Raw genomic sequence first — 24,587 nt, forward strand, 5'->3', positions numbered from 1 at the left:
GTCACCACATAGAGGGACGCGCTCATATACAAGTCACCACATAGAGGGACGCGCTCATATACAAGTCACCACATAGAGGGACGCGCTCATATACAAGTCACCACATAGAAGGACGCGCTCATATACAAGTCACCACATAGAGGGACGCGCTCATATACAAGTCACCACATAGAGGGACGCGCTCATATACAAGTCACCACATAGAGGGACGCGCTCATACACAAGTCACCACATAGAGGGACGCGCTCATACACAAGTCACCACATAGAGGGACGCTCTCATATACAAGTCACCACATAGAGGGACGCGCTCATACACAAGTCACCACATAGAGGGACGCGCTCATATACAAGTCACCACATAGAGGGACGCGCTCATATACAAGTCACCACATAGAGGGACGCGCTCATACACAAGTCACCACATAGAGGGACGCGCTCATATACAAGTCACCAGATAGAGGGACGCGCTCATACACAAGTCACCACATAGAGGGACGCGCTCATACACAAGTCACCACATAGAGGGACGCGCTCATACACACGTCACCATGCACAGGGACGCACTCATATACATGTCATTACATAATGGGACACACTCATACAAACGGCACTACTAAACGGCCGCACTCATACAGACGTCACCATATAAAGAGATGCACTCATACACATAGTACCACATATACTTTCATTACATCACCTTGTCATACTAACTTCACCATGTCATACACATGTTATCATGTACACGGATGCACTCATACACATGTATTCACCCAAAAGGTCACCATGTCATCCACACGTCACCACGCACAAGGATGCACTCCTTCATATGTCACCACATACAGGGACGCACTGATACACTTTCCACATTGTCACACATATAACACACTCACTATGGCGCTGATTCATCAAAGGAATTTCCCCAGAATTCTGATGTGAATTGCTTTGAAAAGTCACAACATTTTGGCATTTTCAATAGTCCTTTTCTCCTGGCTCCGGCAAAATGGGCAGAGCTGGGGCGAGATGGAGGCACAATGCCACAGCTTGTCCAAATCATGATGAGAAGTGGTGTTCCTGACATGATACTTAAGCAGTGTAAATGCCTCTTAGGCCATGGCCCCACTATCAGTATTTGGTCGTATTTTTTCTCAGGAGTGGGTGATAAATGCAGAATTGGTGACTTGTTTCTATTTGTTCCTCACCTGGTTTTCGCTCCCACTCCTGAGAAAGTATACTGACCAAATACTGGGTGGGCCGTGGGCTTAAAGTACTGATTCATTCGTTTTTGCAAGAATTTTGACGTAAAACTGTTTAAAAGGTTGCAAAAATGTATCATCTTGCCGATTTTATGCCACAGTCTAGACGGTAGGTGGCATGGCAGAGCGCAAACTACAAATTGATTTCACAAATCTCCCGTAATTTACGATAGAAATGGACTCCAGTCCTGAAAAATTAAAATGACAGTTACTCTAAGTGTTTTTCCCCTCCCCATCCAGGTATGTTTTTTATGGTGTAAGCAAAATGAAATGATATTGTGATCACTGGAAGCTAGGTTATTATGAACAGCTACATTTCCAACAAGCTCTGTACATTTAGAAATGTCCAGATCCAACAGAACATCACCTCTCATCGGGTCTTGCACGGACTGGGTCATAAAACTATCCTCCAAAAAAACAGGAATTTTCTTCACTTTGCAACTGAAGCAGAACCAGAACCCGTGAATATCTGGGTGGTTAAATTCTCCCATAATCACTACAGTAGCAGCCTGTGCAGTCCGCGCCATCTGATTAAGCCCCTCAGTGATGTTGGGGAGTCTATAGATCACACTAAAATGGACTTGTTTCAGCATTAACCTCCCTAGGTAATGCCACACACAAGGTTTCAACTTCCTCACATTCACCCCCCTCTATTGTGTGGGTCATACTGGTTTTCATATCACTCCTATCATACAGACTGTTTACATGGATCAACTGGTGGCACCATAAGGCCATTGAAATGTCTGTTTACACAGGCAGACCAAAGCAAATGATGCCCACTGAGCCTGCTTACACTGCCAGATAATCGTGAAACAAGTGTTTTTAACAATGCTTGTTCACGATTATCTTGCAATATAAATGCTGCTTTACTCCTTTCCTTTCCTATTCAAAAGAGCATAAAACCAAGATTTACTGCCCAGTCGTGAAGAATCCAACCATGTCTCAGCAACATCAACTACATCAATGTGATCCTGAAGTGCCAAGGCCTCAAGCTTTCCCATTTTCTTTGATAGATTCCTGACATTTGTGAATATACAGAAATTATACACTTTAGATTTCCAACCATTTTCCTACATTCAAACATTCTGTTTCCTGAAATGTTGTGGGTATATTTATCTTTACTATTTGTAACACATGGATCTCCTTATTCACTGACCTAATCATCTCCCTACAGTCCACTTTCCCCCCCTTCAATAAAATCTGACCCCTCTCTAACCTATCTACCCCTGTATTTTCTGCCTTGCTCTCCACCCTTTTCCCTAGTTTAAATTCCCTGCCACCCTGCTAGAATTCTAGCAGACCCCCTTTCCATACAGGTGCAATTTATCTGCACAACAAGATTGTACCCAAATGAAAAGTCAGTCCAGTGTTCTAGGAAGCCAAATCCTTCTGCTCTGCACCAAGACTTAACGAGGCTGTCTGGTCTAAGGGTACTATAAGAGTACATCCACCCAACACTTCACTGCAAAGAGGCAAAAATTAGGCCAACATGCATGGATTTTGCTGTGTAATTGCTGGTAATTTACTGCAGTTATCACCTTTCACAAACACAAAGGGTGAAAACTGTAGAAACAAAATGCAGAATAATTTGACAAGGTGCACATGTCAAATTTGCACTTCTGGTCAACATCTGCTGCTAATTTTCGCCAGAGTGAAGAGATTTCAGAAAAATCTCATCAAGAGTTCTGATAAAGTAATTTACTATAGATTTTCAGGACAGGAATCCATTGTGTATCTGACTTAATCCTTTCTGGGTCATAGAATTGTATATAATATGTGTATATATATATTGTAATGCAGTGGCTTGCTGCATTGCTAAAATGTCCAGGGGGTGTGTTCTGGCTGACCATTTACCCCCCCCCCCACCTCAGGTGACTGATCACATGACTGTGACATCTTCACAGGTCCTGTGTGCACAGAAGGATATATAAATCCCGGTGGTTTTTGAAACAGAGAGAGGCCTGGTGAGGTCCTGTGTCTGGGACTCAACTAGCCTAGAAGGGAGACGCTGGATCCCTGTGTCTGGGATACCAGTAGCCTTGGAAGGCAAGAGGCCTGGTCCCTGTGTTACTTTAAGAAATGAGGGTCAGTCAGTCCGAAAAATTGGGCAAACTTTGAAAGTGTCCCCAAGTGCAGTTGTAAAAACCATCAAGCGCTACAAAAGATACTGGCTCACATGAGGACCGCCCCAGGAAAGGAAGACCAAGAGTCACATCTGCTTCTGAGGATAAGTTTATCCGAGTCACCAGCCTCAGAAATCGCAGGTTAACAGCAGCTCAGATTAGAGACCCAGGTCAACGCCACACAGAGTTCTAGCAGCAGACACATCTCTACAACAACTGTTAAGAGGAGACTTTGTGCAGCAGGCCTTCATGGTAAAGTAGCTGCTAGGAAACCACTGCTAAGGACAGGCAACAAGCAGAAGAGACTTGTTTGGGCTAAAGAACACAAGGAATGGACATTAGACCAGTGGAAATCTGTGCTTTGGTCTGATGAGTCCAAATTTGAGATCCTTGGTTCCAACCACCGTGTCTTTGTGCGACGCAGAAAAGGTGAACGGATGGACTCTACATGCCTGGTTCCCACCGTGAAGCATGGAGGAGGAGGTGTGATGATGTTGGGGTGCTTTGCTGGTGACACTGTTGGGGATTTATTCAAAATTGAAGACATACTGAACCAGCATGGCTACCACAGCATCTTGCAGTGGCATGCTATTCCATCTGGTTTGCGTTTAGTTGGACCATCATTTATTTTTCAACAGGATAATGACCTCAAACACACCTCCAGGCTGTGCAAGGGCTATTTGACCAAGAAGGAGAGTGATGGGGTGCTACGCCAGATGACCTGGCCTCCACAGTCACCAGACCTGAACCCAATCGAGATGGTTTGGGGTGAGCTGGACCGCAGAGTGAAGGCAAAAGGGCCAACAAGTGCTAAGCATCTCTGGGAACTCCTTCAAGATTGTTGGAAGACTATTTCCAGTGACTACCTCTTGAAGCTCATCAAGAGAATGTCAAGAGTGTTCAAAGCAGTCATCAAAGCAAAAGGTGGCTACTTTGAAGAACCTAGAATATAAGACATATTTTCAGTTGTTTCACACTTTTTTGTTAAGTATATAATTCCACATGTGTTAATTCATAGTTTTGATGCCTTCAGTGTGAATGTACAATTTTCATAGTCATGAAAAAAAAGAAAAATCTTTAAATGAGGTGTGTCCAAACTTTTGGTCTGTACTGTATAGTTACATACATACACACTCCTCAATATTGAAACTGCAACATGAAGAAGGAGAAGTCATGGAATTATGGACAACACAAGATCAATAGAAATGTCAATGATATCCAAATGATGGAAAAATGTAAATGGAGTATGAGTGCCATGCGCAAAAATTCACATCTTGGCATACTATCATTGAGATTATTAAAGCTTTTCTGTCGAATGCTCTGCCACGCTGAATGCACGTGGGCTCGCTGATCATCAAGATGCGCTGCAGGCTGCTTCCTCTTCGATTGCCGACCAGTGACGTCCCAGAAGACTTGATAGGAGATGATGCAGGTCATAATTGTTAGAACCCTCCTGTTTGTTTTTTCCATCTTGTGTTTTGCGGTCACGTGACCATCTGCCTTTATATTCCAGCTCCGCCCTTGTGGCTGTGCTGGACTTCAGTGTTGGACCGTTTCTCTAGCCTGGTGCTTCGGTGCCTTTCTCTGTCAAGTTCGCTTGGTCCTCTGGGACCTCTAGTACATTTTTGTCAGTTTGTCTTTTTGTGTTCTGCAACAACTTCTCTGTTTAGGAGGTGTCCCATTTTTGTCCCAGTCCTTAGTTCTTTTAGGGACCCCTCCCTTAATTCTATAGGTCTTCGTTCAGACTAGCCGAGGACTAAGGCGGGTCTGTTCACTAGGAACAGGCAGCCCGCTGCATCGTAGGGATTCAGCTTAGTTTTACTGTAGGGACAGCTTTCCCCTATCTTTCCTTAGTACATGTTGCAGATCATAACAATAATAGCATGTTTAGGCCAAGTAGGCTGCTCACAGTAGCATGAGCAACATGCAGTCTTGTGTTGTCATGTTGAAAAACGTCTCCTGGGAAACTTTGGAGACATAGCTATACCACAGGATCCACTACCAAATCAATGTAAATTCGAGGTGTTAATGTACCTGGATTGAAGACTAAAGAGGTTGAGGCTACTACATATGCCACCTGACACCATAATCCTGAAAGTAGAACCAGTATGACATTACTTTATAAAGCCCTCTTCATTGCAATGCCCACATAGTCTCGTGAGATTTAAAAAAAAATGGTCTGTAATGCAAATCAAATTGGACATCACATGCCAAGCTTAAGATGTCAAACCGTGGATATAAAAACCATCAGGCGATGTTTGCACAACAATTGACTATGAGCCAGACGTCAAGCTACAGATGTTCCATTGCCCTCACACCTCTCAAAGGCTATCATAATGCAGAGCAAGATGGCAATGGGGGCTAGAATAGAGGTTCAGCTTCTTCAACGATGAGTCCTTCTTTTGTCTTGGACTCAATGATAGCCGGAGACGGTCTGGGCACCACATGGGCAAGGCCATGAAGATGCCTTTATGAGGGAATGCGAAATTGCCCAAGGAGCTGTTTTTTAACATGACAATGTCAGGCCACATGTTGCTCATGCTACTGTGAGCAGCCTGTGTGGCCTAAATGTGCTACCATGTCCTTCAACGTCTCAGGATTTGTCTCCCATTAAACCCATTGGCAGGCAGGAAGCTGAGAGTGATGTTCTCGGATTATGGAGTATGCACTGCATACCAAGTAAGTAATGCTTTGCATCGTTTGTTCACTTCAGATAGAAGCTGCAGAAGAAGGGGACACCTTTGTGGATGGTGCCCTGGATCTGTGCCCAGTTTGCAATCTAAAGGAAATAGCTTTATTCAGCTTTTAAGTGGCATAAAATAATAGCGTAGCCCATACACATGGAACTACCTCATGTCTTGAACCCTTAGTAACCACTAAGCAAAACCTTTAGTAAGGTCACACATCAGCACTTTACATCTCACTGATCTTCTGGGTGCCAGTCCACCTGTCTGTCTCCAACAGGTCCACAGTTCACCTGCTTTCTGCAGGACAAGAACAGCACTACCCTACTGTGAGTGCTCCATCTGGAGAGGACTCTGGATGTGTGTGGTCCAAATTATTTTAAACCTTGTTTTTGGGTTGCTATCCAGAACCCTCTAACCTTGCACCCTTGTACAACACATACTATATGTGTATACTTTTTTTTACTAAAATACACACTTTTCAGCAAGAAAAAAATCTTGATAAAAAAGTGTGGCAGCTTCCTGTGGTCGAGAAGTATGCAGATACAGCGACATTCCCAATTACTGAGAGAACAATGCAGAGGCACAGAGAAATCCAGGAACCAGGGCACTAGATGTCCTCCTTTTGGTAACTTTATTAGTACAGAAAAATCACAACGTTTCGGCCACGCACGGCCTTTATCAAATCATAAAAAATAGAGATATGCATATCTCTCTTTTTTATGGCTTGATAAAGCGCTGCGTGGTCTAAACTTTGTGATTTTTCTGTACCAATATAGTTACCAAAAGGAGGACATCTGGTGCCCTGGATCCTGGATTTCTCTGTAGTACTACAACCTTATGGAGGGTTGCACCAAGTGTGCACAGGCAACAGAGTGGTCTTCGGGACTCATCTATTGCAAGTATGTAAAGGCACATTTCTCTCTCTAGCCTGATATTTATCAGTCTGATCGTTGCAGGCATTAGAGAAATCTACCTGGACCTTCACATCACTAAAGATGAACAGATGCTGTAGGTCCCGGCTAGTTGAAGGACCTTCCATGTCATGTGATCAGTCAAACTTCAAAAAGAGCTGTTTTTGTATATAGCAGAGCTTTTTGCGAGTATGTAGCAGAGCTGTATGTATGTATGTAGCAGAACTGTGTGTGTAGGGAGCGGAGCTGTGTGTGTGCACACAGAAGAGCTGTGTGTGTATGTACTGTGCTAGCAACAGTGTTGTGTAATATATGTGTGCTGAAGAGAGTTTACAGCTGTAAAGCTGTATCCGTATAATACACATGCTGCAGAGAAACACTAGCAATAGATGTGTCATCTCCCTTTTTATACCGTAGTAAAATTTGTAATATTGACTACTTCAGCACTGTTATAGGGGTAATGTCCCCAAATTCTGTTAATATCCCCCATCCTGGTATATATGGCCCCCTCATTCTGCTATATGTGGCCCTCATCCCCATCCTGATATGCATTGCACCCCTCATCCCCATCCTGGAATGCATGGCACCCCAATCCCCCATCCTGGTATGCATTGCACACCAATCACCCATCCTGGTATGCATGGCACCCCCTGATCCCCATCCTGGTATGCAAGGCGCCCCCTGATCACCATCCTGGTATGCATGGCACCCTCTGATTCCCATCCTGGTATGTCTGGCCCCCCTTACCCTGGTATGCATGACACCCCTTATCCTGGTATGCATGGCACCCCTCATCCTGGTATGCATGGTACCCCTAATCCCTCATCCAAGTATGCATGGCACCCCTCATCCTGGTATGCATAGCCCCCCCTACCTCTTTCTGGTATGTACGGCACCCTTCATCCCTCATCCTGGTATGTATGGCATTCTTCATCCCTCTTCATAGCATGTATGGCACTCCCCATCCCTCATCCAGGTATGTATGGCATTCTTCAACCCTCTTCCTGGTATGTATGGCATTCTTCATCCCTCTTCCTGGTATGTATGGCCCCCCTCATCCTGGTATGCATGGCACCACTCATCCCTCTACCTGGTATTCTTGGCACCCCTCCATCCTGGTATGCAAGGCACCACATGATCCCCATCACGCTGCTAACAAAAAAATAAACAATTATACTCACCTCCTCTCTGCTCCAGCGCTGCATCCTGCTCTGATGCCGACACTGATCTCACTGTGTGAGCCACGCATGGTGTCACTGCCATGCGCCCTCACACTGTGAGATGCTCTGCTGGAATAGTCACTGCTCCCCACGCCAGGACTGTGTGCGTGGGGAGCAGTGACCATTCACTCGCCTTAATAGCGCGCACATTGTACCCGCAGCACGGCTCCTGCCCGCGTGCCCGCTATTAAAGACCATGAATATTCACTACAACCCATGGAAGTGGGTTGTAGTGAATATTCATGATCTTTAATAGCGGGCACACATGAACGCCGAGCGCTGCAGGAGCCGCGCTGTGGGTACAGTGTGCGCACTATTAAGGAAAATTAATATTCACCGCTCTCCACGCCCATTTTCTTTAGTAGCGGGCACAGTGTAGGCTTCAGCAGGCGGCTGCTGCCTTCTGTGCCCTTCTCATCCCCCGGTGCCGCTCTCCCCACAACCATAGTATACATATACATTCGGACTATAAGACGCACCCCCCACTTTCCTCCAAAATTTTGGAGGAAGAAAGTGCATCTTATAGTCAAAAAAATCCGGTATATTTTATAATAAAAGATTGTGCTATGAAGAAAAAAACATTTCCAAAATGTATTTAAAAATACATATAATACAAAAACCTGATTTAAACAATAGGTAATAATTTTCTGATGATCGCTTCCTTTATCATCACGAAATGACAAATCGAACCAAGCACTGCACCTTGTAGGAGACATAGCACTAAAAAAAAACTACTTTAGTATCCAAATATGCCGTTGCAATAGACAACTTATGGCACAAAAAATAATCCTAAACTAGTGACGTAAACATAGAATAAAAGATTTTATGCTTCCAGAATGTGGTAAAATGAAATAAGGTTAAGCACTTTATATATTTGTGTAGGTATTTATTGATCAAACGTGGGATGGGAAATCTATTTCTACCGGGTTTGTCAGTTTCAGATGTGAACAAGTGATCTGTTTGGTCAGTAACATTTGATCTTTTATCACTAGATGCTAGAGGTAGAAATGAAAAAGATTCAGGCATCTATAATGGAGACCACACTGGCTTTTGATGAGATTTTGACTAAGTTGTTTGAAAAGAAGGTGAAATGTGAAATGGTCATCTATCAGGTAATACGTTTTCTTTAACTAATCATATAGATTATTTTTAATTATGACATATCTATGGGGAGTATGTAATTTATGTTGCTCTTGATATCTCATATATCCTAACTAAATCATAATTAGTTTGGGTTCACACAAGTGTATTTTGCTGTCCATATATGGACCGCAATGCCCAGACTGACCGTGGGTCTCCGAACCTGAACTTACAGCCTTAGGCCAGTTTCACACGTCCGTATATTTCCGGTACCAGAGATATCCGTGTCCCGTGTGTGTCAACTGTGTGCCGCATCAGGATCCCACGGACCGGTGCCTGGGAATCAGCGCTACAGTTAATGCTGTTCCCAAGTGCAGGGTGCTGAACACTGCCTTCATCATGGTTCCCTGCCGGCGCTGCGGTCAGCACCAGCAGGGACAATGGTGAGGGTAGTAGTGACTGCTCCCGCAGTGTCCCTGTGTAAAAATAAGAATAAAATAATAAAATCCTTATACTCACCTGTCTGGAGATGTCCCCCGCTGTAATCCTCAGACCGCTGACGCCGAGGAGCTGGGGAGAAAGAGCGGGCCCCAGAGCTGAGATCCGGAGCGCTGTCCTATCACTCACTGAGCGCTCCGGAGCCACTGCGGGAGCAGACTACTACTACCCTCATCATTGTCCCTGCTGGTGCTGATCGCAGCACCGGCAGAGAACCATGATGAGGGCAGTGTTCAGCACCCGGCGCTTGGGAACAGTGCTAACTGTACCGCTGATTCCGAGGCGCCGGTACGTGTCACACTGATGACACACGGATGTCAAGTGCACCAGTTCTACATTTATCACCCACACGTGGTTTTGGCTCCCACTCCTGAGAAAGAATACTGACCGAATACTGATAGTGGAGCCTTGGCCTTCAAGGGAATCTGTCAAAAAGATCAACCCTCCTAAGCTGTCTACATGGACATGCAGGTCATAGGAAGTTGAAAAAAATGATACATTGATATCTGCAATCCGACGTTTTATTCCACAGAAATCTACTTTTTCCTTAATATGTAAATGAGCTGTTAAGATCTATGGGCAGGACACTGATCTCCCTGAGAATCTGCCCCAAGGGCTCATTCCAGTGTGAGATGTGTATATTAGCAGAACAGTTTGTCAGTTATTACATGTCTCACACTGCTAATGGCCCTTTCATATAAAATAAGCTCTGGAGGCCGATTCTCAGGGAGATCTATGTCCGACACATAGTTCTTATCAGCTCATTTACATATGCAAAAAAAATGGATTACTCTGAGATAAAACATCAGATCACAGATATCAAAATATCATTTTATTCAACTCTCTATGACCTGCATGCCCATGTAGGAGGGTTTGTTCCTACTGACTGATGCCCTTTAAACAAACACAGATCAACAGTTTTTTATGACTGCGCTTCTCATGTGCACAGAGAAATGGGTACTAGATCATTCTGTGCTCAGAATATATTGTTCCCAGCAGCACATATTGTGTTTTTGCTTGTTCATTGGGTGATTGTCAGCCTGTTTATACTGCCCAATTATCTAGAAACAACCCAGCCAGTGTAAATGCACCCAAGTGGTGCCTGTTGTGTACACCTTTAACCCTTTGCTCCTGCAGCCAATTTTTGCTTTTGCATATTTCTTAACTTTTTTTTTTTAGATTGACATAGCTCCAGGGCTCTTTTTTTGCAGGACGTGTTTAAGTTTTGAATGACACGGTCCATTTAACCATATGATATACTGAATACGGCAAAAAAAATTGTGGGATGAAAAATTGGATGAAGTGGTGAAGAAAATGCAACTCTGCAATAGTGTTTGTGTTTTGTTGTTTTGGCGTTCATTGTATTGTAAAAATGACCTGGCACTTTGATTCTCCAGGTTATATATGTATATATATTTTTTTATACATAAAAAATTTTGCATAGCGATCTGGTGGTTGCATTGATACAAATTTAGGATGCATACAGTGTTTTGATTGCTTTTTATTGCATTTCATAGGGAGGTATTGTGACCGAAAAACTGCAGTCCTAGCATTTTGATTTATTTTTTCACTTTACGGCATCTGCATAAGGGTTCATTAACTTTATATTTTGATAGATCAGACTTTTTTCAATTGGAGGTAATTCCATTTTTTTTATATATTTTAAAACTTTTTGTTCTTTAATGTATTAATCACCTTGGAGGACTTGAACTTGCAATTGTTTGATCGCTTATACTATATACTGAAATACAATAGTATTATATTATATAGTGAAAATCACATCCGTTTTTTTGGTACATGTGCTTTCCATTACTTTTGTGGATAGACGCTGGACCAATCACAAGGAATGTGCCATTTCAGGTCCTTTTATTGTTCACAAAAAAAAAAAATTGAAGACGTCCTTCTTTGATCTGTGTTGCAGATTAACCTTGCCAATGCAAGTCAATGGCCTTGTGAAAAAATAGATAGTAAACGGAAGCCCATCTGATTGCTGTCCATATTTCTACTGTATAATGGCTCATTCACACAACCGTATTTTCAGTCCGTGAAAAATAAGGACCACACTCGCACCAATGTTATTCGAACAAAGAAAAAATCTTCCCACTATTCTGGATGAAACTGAACTATTTTTTTATTCGTGTGAACCTAAACTAATAGGAGAAGCTAAGATAGTTTTTTTTCACACAAGAAAATAGATGCAAAAAGGATTGTTAAAACTGATACACGGACCAAAAATGGGTCCAGCGCACTGAATTTTTCTCACATAAGAAAAAAAAAAAAAGACAATACTATCATTGTTCATTATGTTTCTTTCTAGTAGCAAATATCTGCACATTTCTGTGTTGGCCTGTGTTCATACCCTGCAGTTTCTGCATGGGATTGGAGTTATATAAATAACCAGGAGGGGAATGTAAATGGAAAATTGCACTTGAAGCTTTACAGTTTTGACCACTGTGGAATCAGCAAATAGTTTACACACATATGAATGTCTACCAACTCTGGATCTTCTTTATATTGAATTTGTAAACTTTCTCTTGGACAGGAAGAACTTAAAATAAGCAATCTTCTGTTCTCAATTCTCATCGAAGAAGAGATCAGTATCAGAGCTGCACAACTAAACCAGATCATGGACAAGAAACGGAAACAGAAGGTGGGTTTATCTTGAAGGGGAACTCTAGAAATGGTGCACTGGTGTCCTAATAATTTCCGAACACATCCTAGAGCTAAATAAGGAATACTACTGCCCACATTGTTGGTTAGTCTGCACCATTTTCTGATTGATCTTGAAACAGTCACTGTAGTAGCAGTTTCTCAGAGAACAAAGGGTTATGAAATCTTTTGTTAATTAGTTCTATTTTCAGCTGATGAGTGAAGCCTGCACCCTCTGTAACCCAGTGGGGTAACTTAGCAACTTTTATCCCCTGCCCACTGATGAGGACTCGACTCATGCTATTCCAGTCTACACAGCAAAGCTGACATGTTAACTACAGAAATCGGGAAGCATCATTCTACTCTGAATGTTCTACTATAAAAACTAGAATATCTCAAGATTGTTGATTTGGAAAGTAACACAAATAAACAACACACAAAACAAGTTTGTATTAAAAACAGATTTTAGTACAAACCTATTTTCTGACTTTACATTGCTTTTAAGTGGGTTGTCCACTACACTGACAACCGCCAACTACTGTATTCACCATTGTGTAAAAAAAAATAACAAGATACTCACTTCACTGGAGCCATTCCAGTGGTGTCGGCTCTGGATCTTCTGGGGCTTCAGTGACATTGTTATGTCATTTGAGCTCTATAGTACACTAATGGGCTGCAGTTGTCATACTTCTCTCAAACATCCAAGTTTCGTCCAAAAGCAGTGTGAGAACTGCAGCCTATTAGCAACTTTTGATTGTTATGCCACATGAGCACTGCAATCAATGTCAGGAGAGCCCCTGGAGACCCAGTGCCATCATCACTGTAACGGCACCACTGCAAAGGGTAAGTATCTCTTATTTTTATTTTACACAGTGTTAAAAAAGGGATTTTCCGAGTAGTGGAAAACTGTAATGAAGACTGTTTCTGTTACAGAATCAGACATCAGATCTGGTTAAGACTTTCAAGACGGCAGTGGAGTCTTTCCGGGAGTCTTATGATGATCTGGTGGCAGAAGATAAGGTAAAGACAAGTGAAGTTTGCATTAAAACTCAAGTGCGTAGTTCTCTTGATATTATGGCATCTGTTCTGGTTTTAGTTGTTAGACCGCGGATTCAAGAAGGAATTTTCTGATGTTCCAGCTCACCACGTGGATCAGCTTTATAAACTGTACAGAAAAAGGCCGCGGTATGGCTATTGATGGAAATGCTTCTCTTGGTTGATCTGTCACGAGGAATTTCTGGTACAATTCTGTTTTGTTCCCTGTAGAGTTCAGCGACTTAGAACTCAGATAGAGAGTGAGGCACCGTTCGGTGATCGGCCAGGATCAGCCAAATCTTATAATGATTCAGTTTTCTTGCTAATGAAAGCTATGGATGAATTTGATGCTCCGGAGCATATGCCGGAAGGGCTGGATCTTCCAGTGTGGGAGCGTTTCTGTCTGGCAAGAAGGTCAAAAATGGAATATGAACAGCAAGTACGGAACAGAATACAATAATTGTTCATGAGCAACCCAATGCTTTTATACTAATGTCCTTGCAAGAGAAAAAAAGAGTACCACTCACCGGTAAATGTAAAAAACACTCCTTTATTCTTGATCCATAGTAAAAACAGACGGGCAGGGGAGCATGTGATACACTGTTAGGACGACACAGGACCCGTTGAAAAAGGCCAGAGCGCGAAACGGCCATCGTCCTAACAGTGTATCACATGCTCCCCTGCCCGTCTGTTTTTACTATGGATCAAGAATAAAGGAGTGTTTTTTACATTTACCGGTGAGTGCTACTCTTTTTTTTTTTTTGCTTTTGCAAGGACTTTACCAAAGACTTTCTTCACTGTAGCACCCGGTTAAAAGCAGGAGGAGGTGGGTAATAGATAGTTGTTTTATCACTTTTAAATTAGAATAAGACTGGATTCATACTAGTAAAGCCTGTGGTGAGCACCAGACGTTGGGGTTTTAATCTAAATCAGCGAAAAACGTGATTCAGGAAAAACACCTGCTGGAACCATTCACTATAATGAGGCAGATGAAGTCATATTGGACTTTGACTGGTCTCTTCTGACAGCATCCATCCTTTTAGGGATGCACAAAATCATGGTGGACGCTGGACACAGGACACTGTCAAAACAGAGGCTATATGCAGTCCAAAGTGACTCCATATGCCTCATTATAGTGAATGGTTCTGTCAGAGGGTCCTTTTAGATCCCGGTTTGTGAGGATTTAGACAGAAACCCCAACCTAAGTTCTTAGTGTAGAGCACAGGATAAATGTGAACCTATCCATAAAAGTGATCAAAAAATGTTATGTCTCCTAAAATAGTATCAAGAAAAATTTCAACTCATCTGTCAAAAAACAAACCCTCACTCAGGGCCATCATTTATCAACTAAAAAAAATGGGAGTTTCCACACTACTGGTTGCATAAAGGCTCTAGAAAGCGACAGGACTCAAAAAAAAAAAAAATCCAGCAGCATCTGGGTTACCAAACCCAAATATCCCCTATATTCTGATCCCTGTAGTATGCCCACAGCTACAGTCCACATTTAGTGGCATCACTATAGCGGAGAGAGTCCTATTAAGAATGTATGGAGGGCCTTTACAGAAGCACAAGCTGGGCACAATGTATTGGGCACTAAAATGGCATATTTGCTAAAAACTGTGGGGTCAAATAGTAATTAGTCGATGAATTCAATTAGGGGTGCAGTTTCAAAATTGGGTCACTTTGAGGTGGTTCTGCTGTTCTGGCACCTCAGGGAGTCTGGTCATACTCTATTACAGTAAGATTTGCTTTACAAAAGTCAAAAGGATGGTTCTTCCCATTTGAGCCCTGCTGTGTGCCAAAACAGTAATGTATGACCACATGCAGAGTCTTTCTGCATTTGAGGGAAATTGTGTAAGATATTGGGGGGTATATTTTCTCCTATTTCCTCTTGTGAAAATAAACATGTGGAGTAAAAGCATCATTTTAGTGGAAAACATAATTTTTCTTTTTCATCACACATAAAATTCAGTGAAGCACCTGTAGGTTCAAAATTCTTACTACACCTGTAGATGAATTCCTTGAGGGCTGTAGTATCCTAAATGGTCAATTTCTGGGGGCTTGCTGCTGTTTTGGCTCCTCATATGCTTTGCAAAAGCTACATGGTTTTCCCAATTTATTCCTGCCAAATTTACACTCCTTGCCTTCTGAACCCTGACCCTGGAGTATCACTGCATTCAGGGGAAATTGCAGAACAAACTGTGGGGTTTATTTAGTTCTATTGCCCCTTATCAAAATGAAAAAAATGGGGCTAAAGCAACGTTTTAGTCAGAAAAATGATCGGCTATTATAAATTTCCTTGAAGAAATTAAAACTGACTGCTTAACTTTAAAGCCTTCTAAAATCCTAATAAAATAAAAGGACATTTGAAAAATTATTCTTTCGTAAAGTAGACATATGGTATATATTGTTTATGAACTTTTTGTCTGGTATGACTGTTTCTTAGTGGTCTAAAAATTGTTTAAAAAAATTCAAATTTTTTTCAACATTTTCTACATTTCAGAAATTTTTTTTATAAATAAAATGCAAAACACATCAACCTTAACTTACCACTAACATTACATACAATATGTCATGAAAAACAATTTCTGAATCACTCAGATCGAAAGAAGTTATTACCCTTTTACATAAATTGACACATGTCAAATTTAAAAAACGGGGCTTGGTCACAAACGCCAAAACTGACTGTGTCATTAAGGGGTTAAACCTTGCACCCAACCAATATCTATAAAGATATTGCATACATTTTGCATCTAAAGTCCAACGTTAGCTGGACCTTTTCTGTGTAAAACAGATAAGATCCTAAATGGAGTCATATGCATGCACCCTTCTATCCATTATGCAGTAAAATAATGATACAAGTACTTTTTGATGTCACCCTAAATATATTGCTCCTATACACTCAATGATGGTTTACATAGAAATTATTGTGTCCTTTTACACCTTTCCTGGTGCAGGTAAAGCGCAAGGCCCTGGTCCTAGCAGAGATGCAGGAATTCCTCCAAAAAAGAATTGAGGAAGATGAAAAGACACGGCAGGACATTGAAGAGATCATTCAAGAACTCAATATGTAACTAGCAGGATTATTTAGTTTAATAAGTAGCGGATACTGGGTTATCGGCATCAAGTGTCCGTACAACCTGACCCTTGTTCATTACCTCTCCACACTTGGGCTTTGTTAACGTGGAGCATTCATTTAGAGGTACACATCAGGGGGATCATTGATTGTATATCTCCAACAAACGTAGCCCGCTTTATAGGTGGGATACATCGCTAATATGCTTACATTGCAAAAAGAAAAACACATACATTATATTTTTACTGGATAACTACACAGGATTAGTGGGGCCTTTGGATAAGTTGGTCGTATATGCCTATAGGTTTATAATGTAAGGCCAAATCCAAGGGCCTGAATCATGAAAGCTTTCACAGCAAAATTCTGGTATAAAATCGTTAAAGTCGCAAAATTTGCGACTTTTGGCGCCTTCACAACAGTTTCTCCCAGCTCCGTCAAAATGAGGGCAGCTGAAGCGGGATGGGGTAGTGGGTTTAACAGCATAGCTTGTCTAATTCATCTGTACTCCAGAAATCTCATTCTAGTACCTGACTGCGTGAGATTTTTGGCGTAGCACACGGAGGTGCATGCCACTTGTCAGACACTCCTGATTCATGAAGAGGCATGCACCTCTCATGAATCAGAAGCGTCTGACTCCAGCATGGCCCCTCATCAAGCCCAGTGTGAACAACGCCGGTCTTGATGAATCGGGTCCCATGTGTTTAGTGTGGCATTTCGCACCATACTTTCATCATGTAATTATGCATTTGTTAAGGCACATCTCTTTCTCACTTCTCTTGGTTTCAGATTGCGAAATGAGAAAATGAAGTTTCAGCTGGATCTTACTGTTCAGTTCATACTAAAACAAGGTCAGGTGGAAGTGGAGAACTCTGACCTAATTCCCAGTTACACAGATGCCATACTTCTTCATAGGAGTGTCATAGAAGACCTAAACAGCAATATACGGGTATATAACACAACGGATACAATTTATATCCTGCTTTATTCATTGACAAGGATCAGTGAAATTCCCAGAAAAAATATAGAAATATTAAGCCCAGATAATACAATAAAAATATTCAGCCTGACGTTAGTGGAAGAGCTGCCCCTCAAATTATATAGAACTCATTGAATAGAAAGTATTCTTTTCACAATAGTGGCCATTTCTGTCAATGTAAATGCGGGGTCACTGTCTAATTAGAAAAGAATTTTTCTCTCAATTGATGGTTGGCACCAACTAGTTCTTAGTCCTTAAGACCCCTACAAGTATTAAATGAGGATTGGGCAACGGGAATTTCAAAGCTCGATCCTTTTCTTTTCAGCACTTTCTCCTCTCATGCTATTGAATACTCAGCCTAGTCAAGTGCTTATGTGTATGGCCGGCTTCAGACATTTTTTGTGACATATCTGATTGACATGAGAACCATTTTTGGACAACTCTTTGTTTGCCAGGGCTGCTATAGCTCTAATATAAACGTATGCAGGACTGATATGATCTAAGCAGACAGCTACCCAGTTTCTGCAGTAATCAATTACTAGATCTGTCCCAGAGGTGATACATTACATGTGCCTATTTAATCTTTATTTCTACACTTTCTTTGTGTCCAGGGTTTAGGAGAGCAGAAAATAGCAAGCATGGTGGAAAGCAAAGATTTCCGGAAAGGAATCTTCCAGCTTGATTGGGAACATAAAAAAATACGAATGGAGATGGAAGACCTGAAGAAGAAGTCCAGAGATATTACCATGCTTCGTGTGACAAAAGATATTCAGACAGTATGACTGTTTCCTAAAATCGATAGATTTATAACTCACTAATAGAATTATGGCTGCAGGCAACGCTAATACAAGACTAACAACATAGGAAACCACATCTGGGGTATTCCTATATCTAGCAAGGGCCTGAAAACTAGCTCACATACTAAGCTCTGAATCCCTCTGATAGAAGGCAGCAGCTAATAACACTGTACTGCTACAATGGCATACACATCACATTGGGCAAAATGTTAAAAACCACAGTATGCTTTTTGTGGTTACCCAGTGTATAGGAAAGCAGTCTACAGTGGCTTCCTGTAAAGTTAAAAAAAATGTATTAGCCCGACAAAACCCAAATAGACATTATTTTCGCCTTTTTGAGGTGAATCGGGGCCTATATATATGTTTGGTGTATGCACAATACATATCACTTTCAGTTCGATTTGTAATAGACCCTAAAGACCCCCAAAAACAGAGTAAAATCGTCCGAGACTGTCAATACCGGTGGCTCACCCGACCGTCTAATGTGGCTCTTGAGAAAAAAGAATCAGGCCGTTTGAATTCCAGCACTCAATCTTTGATAAGCCGCTGCCAAAATTGTCTGGCAGTGGCTTTCTCCTCTCCTCATGGACTATACATGAACATACGAGCTGAGCATTCATGTGTTTTGGGACATTTTCCGACAGCTATCTAAGGTGTGGGCAGACTCTTTGCAGTGTACCTTGGATATATATGCTTTAAAAGCTACCATGTAGTGGTGTACTGTTAACAGCGGCAGACCACGCTGCCGCTATGGGGCCCTGTGAGATAGGGGTGCTGGTGCCGGCCCCCGACAGGCATCACATTTTCAACTTTCTGCTCCCTACTCTATCATTCTCCATGTGTGTCTGAGCTCTGATGTCTTAGCGCAGCTAGTGTGATGACGTCATTACATCGTGCCAGCTGTTCGGAGCTTCAGAATATATTTTGCAGAGACCAGAGAAGTGGTGGAACGGTGTGAGGTAAGTAGTTTTCTTCTTATTATAATCAATGAGTACATTGTACTCATTAGGGTGATCATACGGTGTGGGGGTCATTATACTGTCTGGAGCGCTATGTTTGGGGCCATTATACTGTTTGGTAGACTATGTGGAGGCCATTATACTATTTGAAGGGATATGTGGAAGTCATTATACTTTTTGGAGGACTATGTGGGGGTCCATTATACTTTGTGGGGACCATTATACAGTGTGGGGGGCCATTATACAGAGTGGACCGCTCTTTGTGGTCCCATTTTACTGTGTGGGGTGTAGGAAATGTTACTGTGTAGAGTGTGGTGGGGGCTATTATATAGTGCAGTTGGCCATTATACAGTTTGGAAGGCAGTGTGGGGGCCATTATACAGCATCGAAGATTGTGCGGGGGCCATCATAATGTGTGGATGGACCTGTGGGGGCTATGATACTGTATGTAGGGCCATCATTTTGTGCGGAGGACTGGAGGGGGTTCATATTGTGTGGGGGTCTCATACTGTACGGAGTGCCATCATTTTGTGAAGGGCTCTCTGGGCTATCATACTATGTGGGAGCACTGTGTCGGAGCCATCATGCTGTATTGGGGTCACAGTGGAGGTATCATACTGTATTGGGGGCACTTTTGTTGGTATCTTATGAGCCAGGAAAGGGGTATCTTAGTGCGTGGGAACCATACAGGGCTTTAGTAGGAGCAAAATTTCTTTATATAGGCTGCAAAGTTGCAAGATTTGCTCTTCTGTGACCCTGCCAAATATATATTTTTTTAGGGGGAGTGAGCCCAAATAGGGTTTCTGCTATGGGGCCCCATGATTTCTATTTATGCCCCTGCTCCCACACATATATTACTTATATCCATAAGGCTCTGTACACCTGACGAAGGATAACAAGTGACTGTTATACATCAATGTACATTTTTTTGCTGTAGACTGCTACAATAATACAAAATGACAATTTTTTTTATTTCTTGACTTAACATCCCAAGTAACCACTCATATCCCAGTCTATCAGTAGTGTCAGGATTGTCATGTATTATAGACGGCTATAATACATATACTCAGTTATAGACTCTTGATCTTCTGAACTGCTGTGTGTTGTCTGCTTTTTAACTGAAATTTTCTTTGTGTAGTTCCTCAATGAAACAAATTACGACAGTCGCATCTCTAGTCAGATACTCATACTGGAGGAGACCATTAAAGTACAAGAAAAAGTAAGTTTTAGAGATTAGAGAATGAAACTGTTGGCCATCAGATGAAACATGGAGAGCGCTTTTTACTAGTATTAACACTAAGGCTGTGTGGCCACGATGCGTTTTTGGTGCGTATTTTGGTGCGTATTTGCAGCGCGGAAACGCTCCAGAAACACATTTCATACCTTATCCCATGACTTCCTATGACATTCTGAAAGTTCTGTGCACATGGTCCGGATTTTTTCTGTGTTGATTTTACTCGCAGAAAAAATACGGACATGACCAATTCTTGTGCGTTTCTGCATGCGGATTTACCTATACATTGCATTGGAAAAACGCATGTAAAAAACGCATGCGTTTTTCTGCCAAGGAGATGCAGAAATGCTCAGGAAAATTTCTGCTTCATTTCTGCATCGTGGGCACTAAGCCTTATGATGAGAATTGAATGAGATTTATTGACACTCTGGACAGTGACATATTTGCTTATTAAGATCTACAGGCCACTTAATTCTGTTAGGAAATGTAGGGTAAGTTTTCCTGTGGACTACTATGTAGAAGACCCTTAAAATAAGTGGTTGTCCATCCTGGGGGCAATGTAATCTGCTCACTTGGGGGAGATGCCTACATAGCAAGCACCACTCTGGTCACCTTTCTGTAATTTCATGATTTCAGCTGCTGCCGTACCTCTATCCAAAGGGTGGTAGGATCAAGGTAGTGCAAGAAAGAACTAAAAATCAGAACACCAGGCATTGCTCTCCACTGTTTCTATGTTGTGCCTGTCATGCAGTTATATGCTGGACCTATACATTACCTGTTTTGTTTCAGCAACATGAGAAAAATGTGAAACAGTACAAGCAAGTTATTAAAGACTTGGAAAAACATATTAACAGAAAGGAGGAGACAAATACACAGCTAGAGACGGATCTACAGGGCACACTCCTCTCCTTCTCTGAAAGGAAGCATATTTCTGATGTGGTTGGTAAGTTGCATAGTACGAATGTTTCATCACAAATAGAGGAACATGTTGGGATTTGCACACATAGACCCAATAAAGCTGATATTTGCTTTCTGGTGGTCCTGGGTAATGAAGCCACTTTAATGATTACATATACTGTATGTAGAAGCCTTCTTGAAATATAGAAGCAATTTCTTCAGATGATTTTAGAAATTAATTTCTATAGTATAGCAGAACTTTTCATAACTAGCTAAAATCACAAGCAATAACCTCCTGTTCTGTGATCTGAAAATAATTTACAGAATGTTTTCTCTGCGTAATGTTTCACATTTTTGAGAAAAAAAACAAACACAGCAAAAACACTATTTAAGACCAACACAACTGAGCATATTAGTATATAGAATATTTAACCTGAGACACACCTGATAACGATAATTACCAACAAAGAAAAATGTGGTGCACTAAAGCCTCATAAAACATAGCTTTTCTTGAAATAATAAATATAAAAAAACACTTAAAGAGGTATTACCATCTCCAAGATCCTATCAGAATATTAATAATATTAGCAAATACCTCTAATTAGAAATGTAGTATAGTTCTTCAGATTCACTATGTCTCTTGCGTCATGTAGAGCATTGCAGTAGCTTACGTATCCATGGTTATGACCACTGATATAGTGACAATTAGTTAGTTAAATAGCGCTTAGTGGTCGTAACTATGGATACCTAGGCTACTGCAATGCCCTACATGAGAGGGTTTTGCTAATATTATTATTATTACACCTACTACATATTGGGATAGGATCTTGGAGATGGGAATACCCCTTTTAAGTAAAAAAGCAGAGTAACACAATGGAGGACCACATGTATGGAGATAGACGTACACTAAAATATATATTGCTTGGTTACAGAATATGCTTTCCTCTTCCTATGCATTTGTATATGGAAGATATTTTCCAGAGACTACATGTTATACCCTGGTGGGGAGATAAATGTTCCAAAAATAAACAATCATGAAACACTTACAGTACATGTTATAGTAGGAAAGACTTTGATGACATGTAGTCCTGGCGCCCCAACGCACGTTTCACCTTAGCTTCAGAGTGAAATGCGGGTTGCCCTAACTTCGGATATTTGCCTCCATCCACCTGTACCTCATACCCGTGTCTCTGACCCTGCTGCAGTCATGGGGACTGTCCTGGAGTGGTACCTGGTGACTACCGGCAGCCAAGCCTATCCTCACCATCAGAGGCCCTAGTGAATACCTGGTAGTCACTTAGTTATGCCCCTCCAGGGTAAGCCTGGACTGTGGCAGAGTGGGTCCACACCCACCAACGTTACATTAGATAGCTGTCAGCCGAACTATGCTCCGGCTGATCGTTTGGCCGACAGCCATCTCACACTTGTGTACTCTTTGAGAAATCAGCCAGCTGACAATGTCGAATGGTGACTTATCTTAGGAAGAACAATGTGATCGACAGTCCAAATTCAGACATGCTCGACATCTCTCCCGTACATAAGTCGGCTGGTGTCCGCCATACACTTTTGACCTTCAGCTGAACCTGCTGGTATCGGCGGGCTCATCCAACTTTAGTCTTATGTGTATGGGGGTCCTAAATGTAAAAAAAAAAAAAAAAAAAAAAACAGCAAAAAAAGCAGTAGTATTTACCTGCTCAGTTCTTCAGACCTAATGCACTACCAGGATGGAGCAAACCCATATAACAAAGATGGCAGCTGTACAGGTGCAATATACTCATGAGACAATCACTCAACCTACCATTTCATGGAGGGGGTGATTGCTTAGTATTAGAATTGCACACAAAGTGGCTTGTATAGGACGCTGTTCACACTATGGTAGTGCACAGTATCCGGCTTACAGCCTATTAGTTACGCCCCTGCTATTAGATTAGGTGGGCCGTCTGGTACTATCTAAGTGCACCCCATGAGAACTGATAACCTAGTTTACAATGCCAGCACTGATAAAATAGTGCAAAAATGCATATATAATATTTGCAGTATTGGTCGATATTTTGGCCAAAATACGCAAGCTTGTAACCCACGTCAAGGGTCCTCATTCTTACGAGTCCCTACGCTAAACACAAAAAGCAAAGCCACAATAAGAAGAATTAAACTTCCCCCAAAATTCAAGAAAAAAAACACAGCAAAAAAGCAGTAGTATTTACCTGCTCAGTTCTTCAGACCTAATTATACTGTGCACTACCCTGGTGTGAACAGCGCCCTATAGAAGCCACTTTGTGTGCAATTCTAATACTAAGCAATCACCCCCTCCATGAAATGGTAGGTTGTGAGTGATTGTCTCATCAGTATATTGCACCTGTACAGCCGCCATCTTTGTTATATGGGTTTGCTGCATCCTGGTAGTGCATTAGGTCTGAAGAGCTGAGCACTTCAGTGTGTTTTTTACTGATCCATTGTTAAGAGTCAATAGATAAATAAAAGTTTTAGACAGTCTACCTGCTTCAGTTTTTAAAAATGGATGAGGAAAAAACGCATGGAACATGGATGTAAAACGGAGGTAATACGGATGACATGATAGAAAACGGTCCATTTTACACTGATGTTTGAGAGTAGCTTTAGTTGAGGAGTTAAAGAAACCCCAGTCATATATGAGAGTAGCATTTAAATAATACCCTTTTTTCTGCTTCCATCAGGAGTAGAACAGAGTTCTGAGAAGAACGCCAGGGACAGGTACATGGACATCGTCCAGCGCAGGAAACTGGTTGATCTCATAAAGGCTCAAGCACAAGAGATTGCTATGCTCCGAACTGAATTAGATCGATTCAGGATGAAAACTTTCCCTGCACTTGTACAAATGGATTACTAGACACGTGTCTCAGACCTGGCCTTTCCCATTAAAAGCAAGAACGACTGAGTTTGTGTGTGATCCTTTTTATCCTTGTAAATCTTGTGTGTAAAGAATATGTGATGAGATTAGTAAAATAATAGTTGAAGAAGGGCCTACAACACAGCACACAACGTGGTTAATAACCCTGGAAGAAGATAGTCTAGACGCATGTAATATGGATTCAGTGTGATATAGCAACATTTTACTTTTATTTTTAGTATTGCAATCTTGGCATCCTCCTCTCACAAAAAATGGCCTGGTTGTCTCATCAAGTATTTGACAAACGACTCATTTCACTATTAT

At 41.7% G+C, this 24,587-nt stretch overlaps 1 protein-coding gene across 2 annotated transcripts in view; it reads left to right on the forward strand.

The window, feature by feature from the left end:
- The window catches only part of CFAP43 (cilia and flagella associated protein 43), an 87,330-nt gene extending 63,019 nt beyond the window's left edge, over positions 1-24,311 (forward strand). For both annotated transcript variants that reach the window (XM_073651158.1, XM_073651159.1), the window contains 11 exons: positions 9,189-9,308; positions 12,317-12,424; positions 13,357-13,443; positions 13,520-13,608; positions 13,690-13,897; positions 16,416-16,528; positions 17,321-17,480; positions 18,122-18,286; positions 20,405-20,485; positions 21,290-21,443; positions 24,091-24,311. In XM_073651158.1, coding sequence (XP_073507259.1) covers positions 9,189-9,308; positions 12,317-12,424; positions 13,357-13,443; positions 13,520-13,608; positions 13,690-13,897; positions 16,416-16,528; positions 17,321-17,480; positions 18,122-18,286; positions 20,405-20,485; positions 21,290-21,443; positions 24,091-24,263 — 1,458 coding nt within the window. In that variant the 3' untranslated portion in view covers positions 24,264-24,311. The remainder of the gene's footprint in view (positions 1-9,188; positions 9,309-12,316; positions 12,425-13,356; positions 13,444-13,519; positions 13,609-13,689; positions 13,898-16,415; positions 16,529-17,320; positions 17,481-18,121; positions 18,287-20,404; positions 20,486-21,289; positions 21,444-24,090) is intronic.
- Positions 24,312-24,587: the final 276 nt, after the last annotated feature.

The sequence above is a fragment of the Phyllobates terribilis genome, unplaced genomic scaffold, assembly GCF_046119375.1.
Source record: "Phyllobates terribilis strain yellow unplaced genomic scaffold, ASM4611937v1 Scaffold_11__3_contigs__length_659146591, whole genome shotgun sequence".
Lineage (NCBI taxonomy): Eukaryota > Metazoa > Chordata > Amphibia > Anura > Dendrobatidae > Phyllobates > Phyllobates terribilis.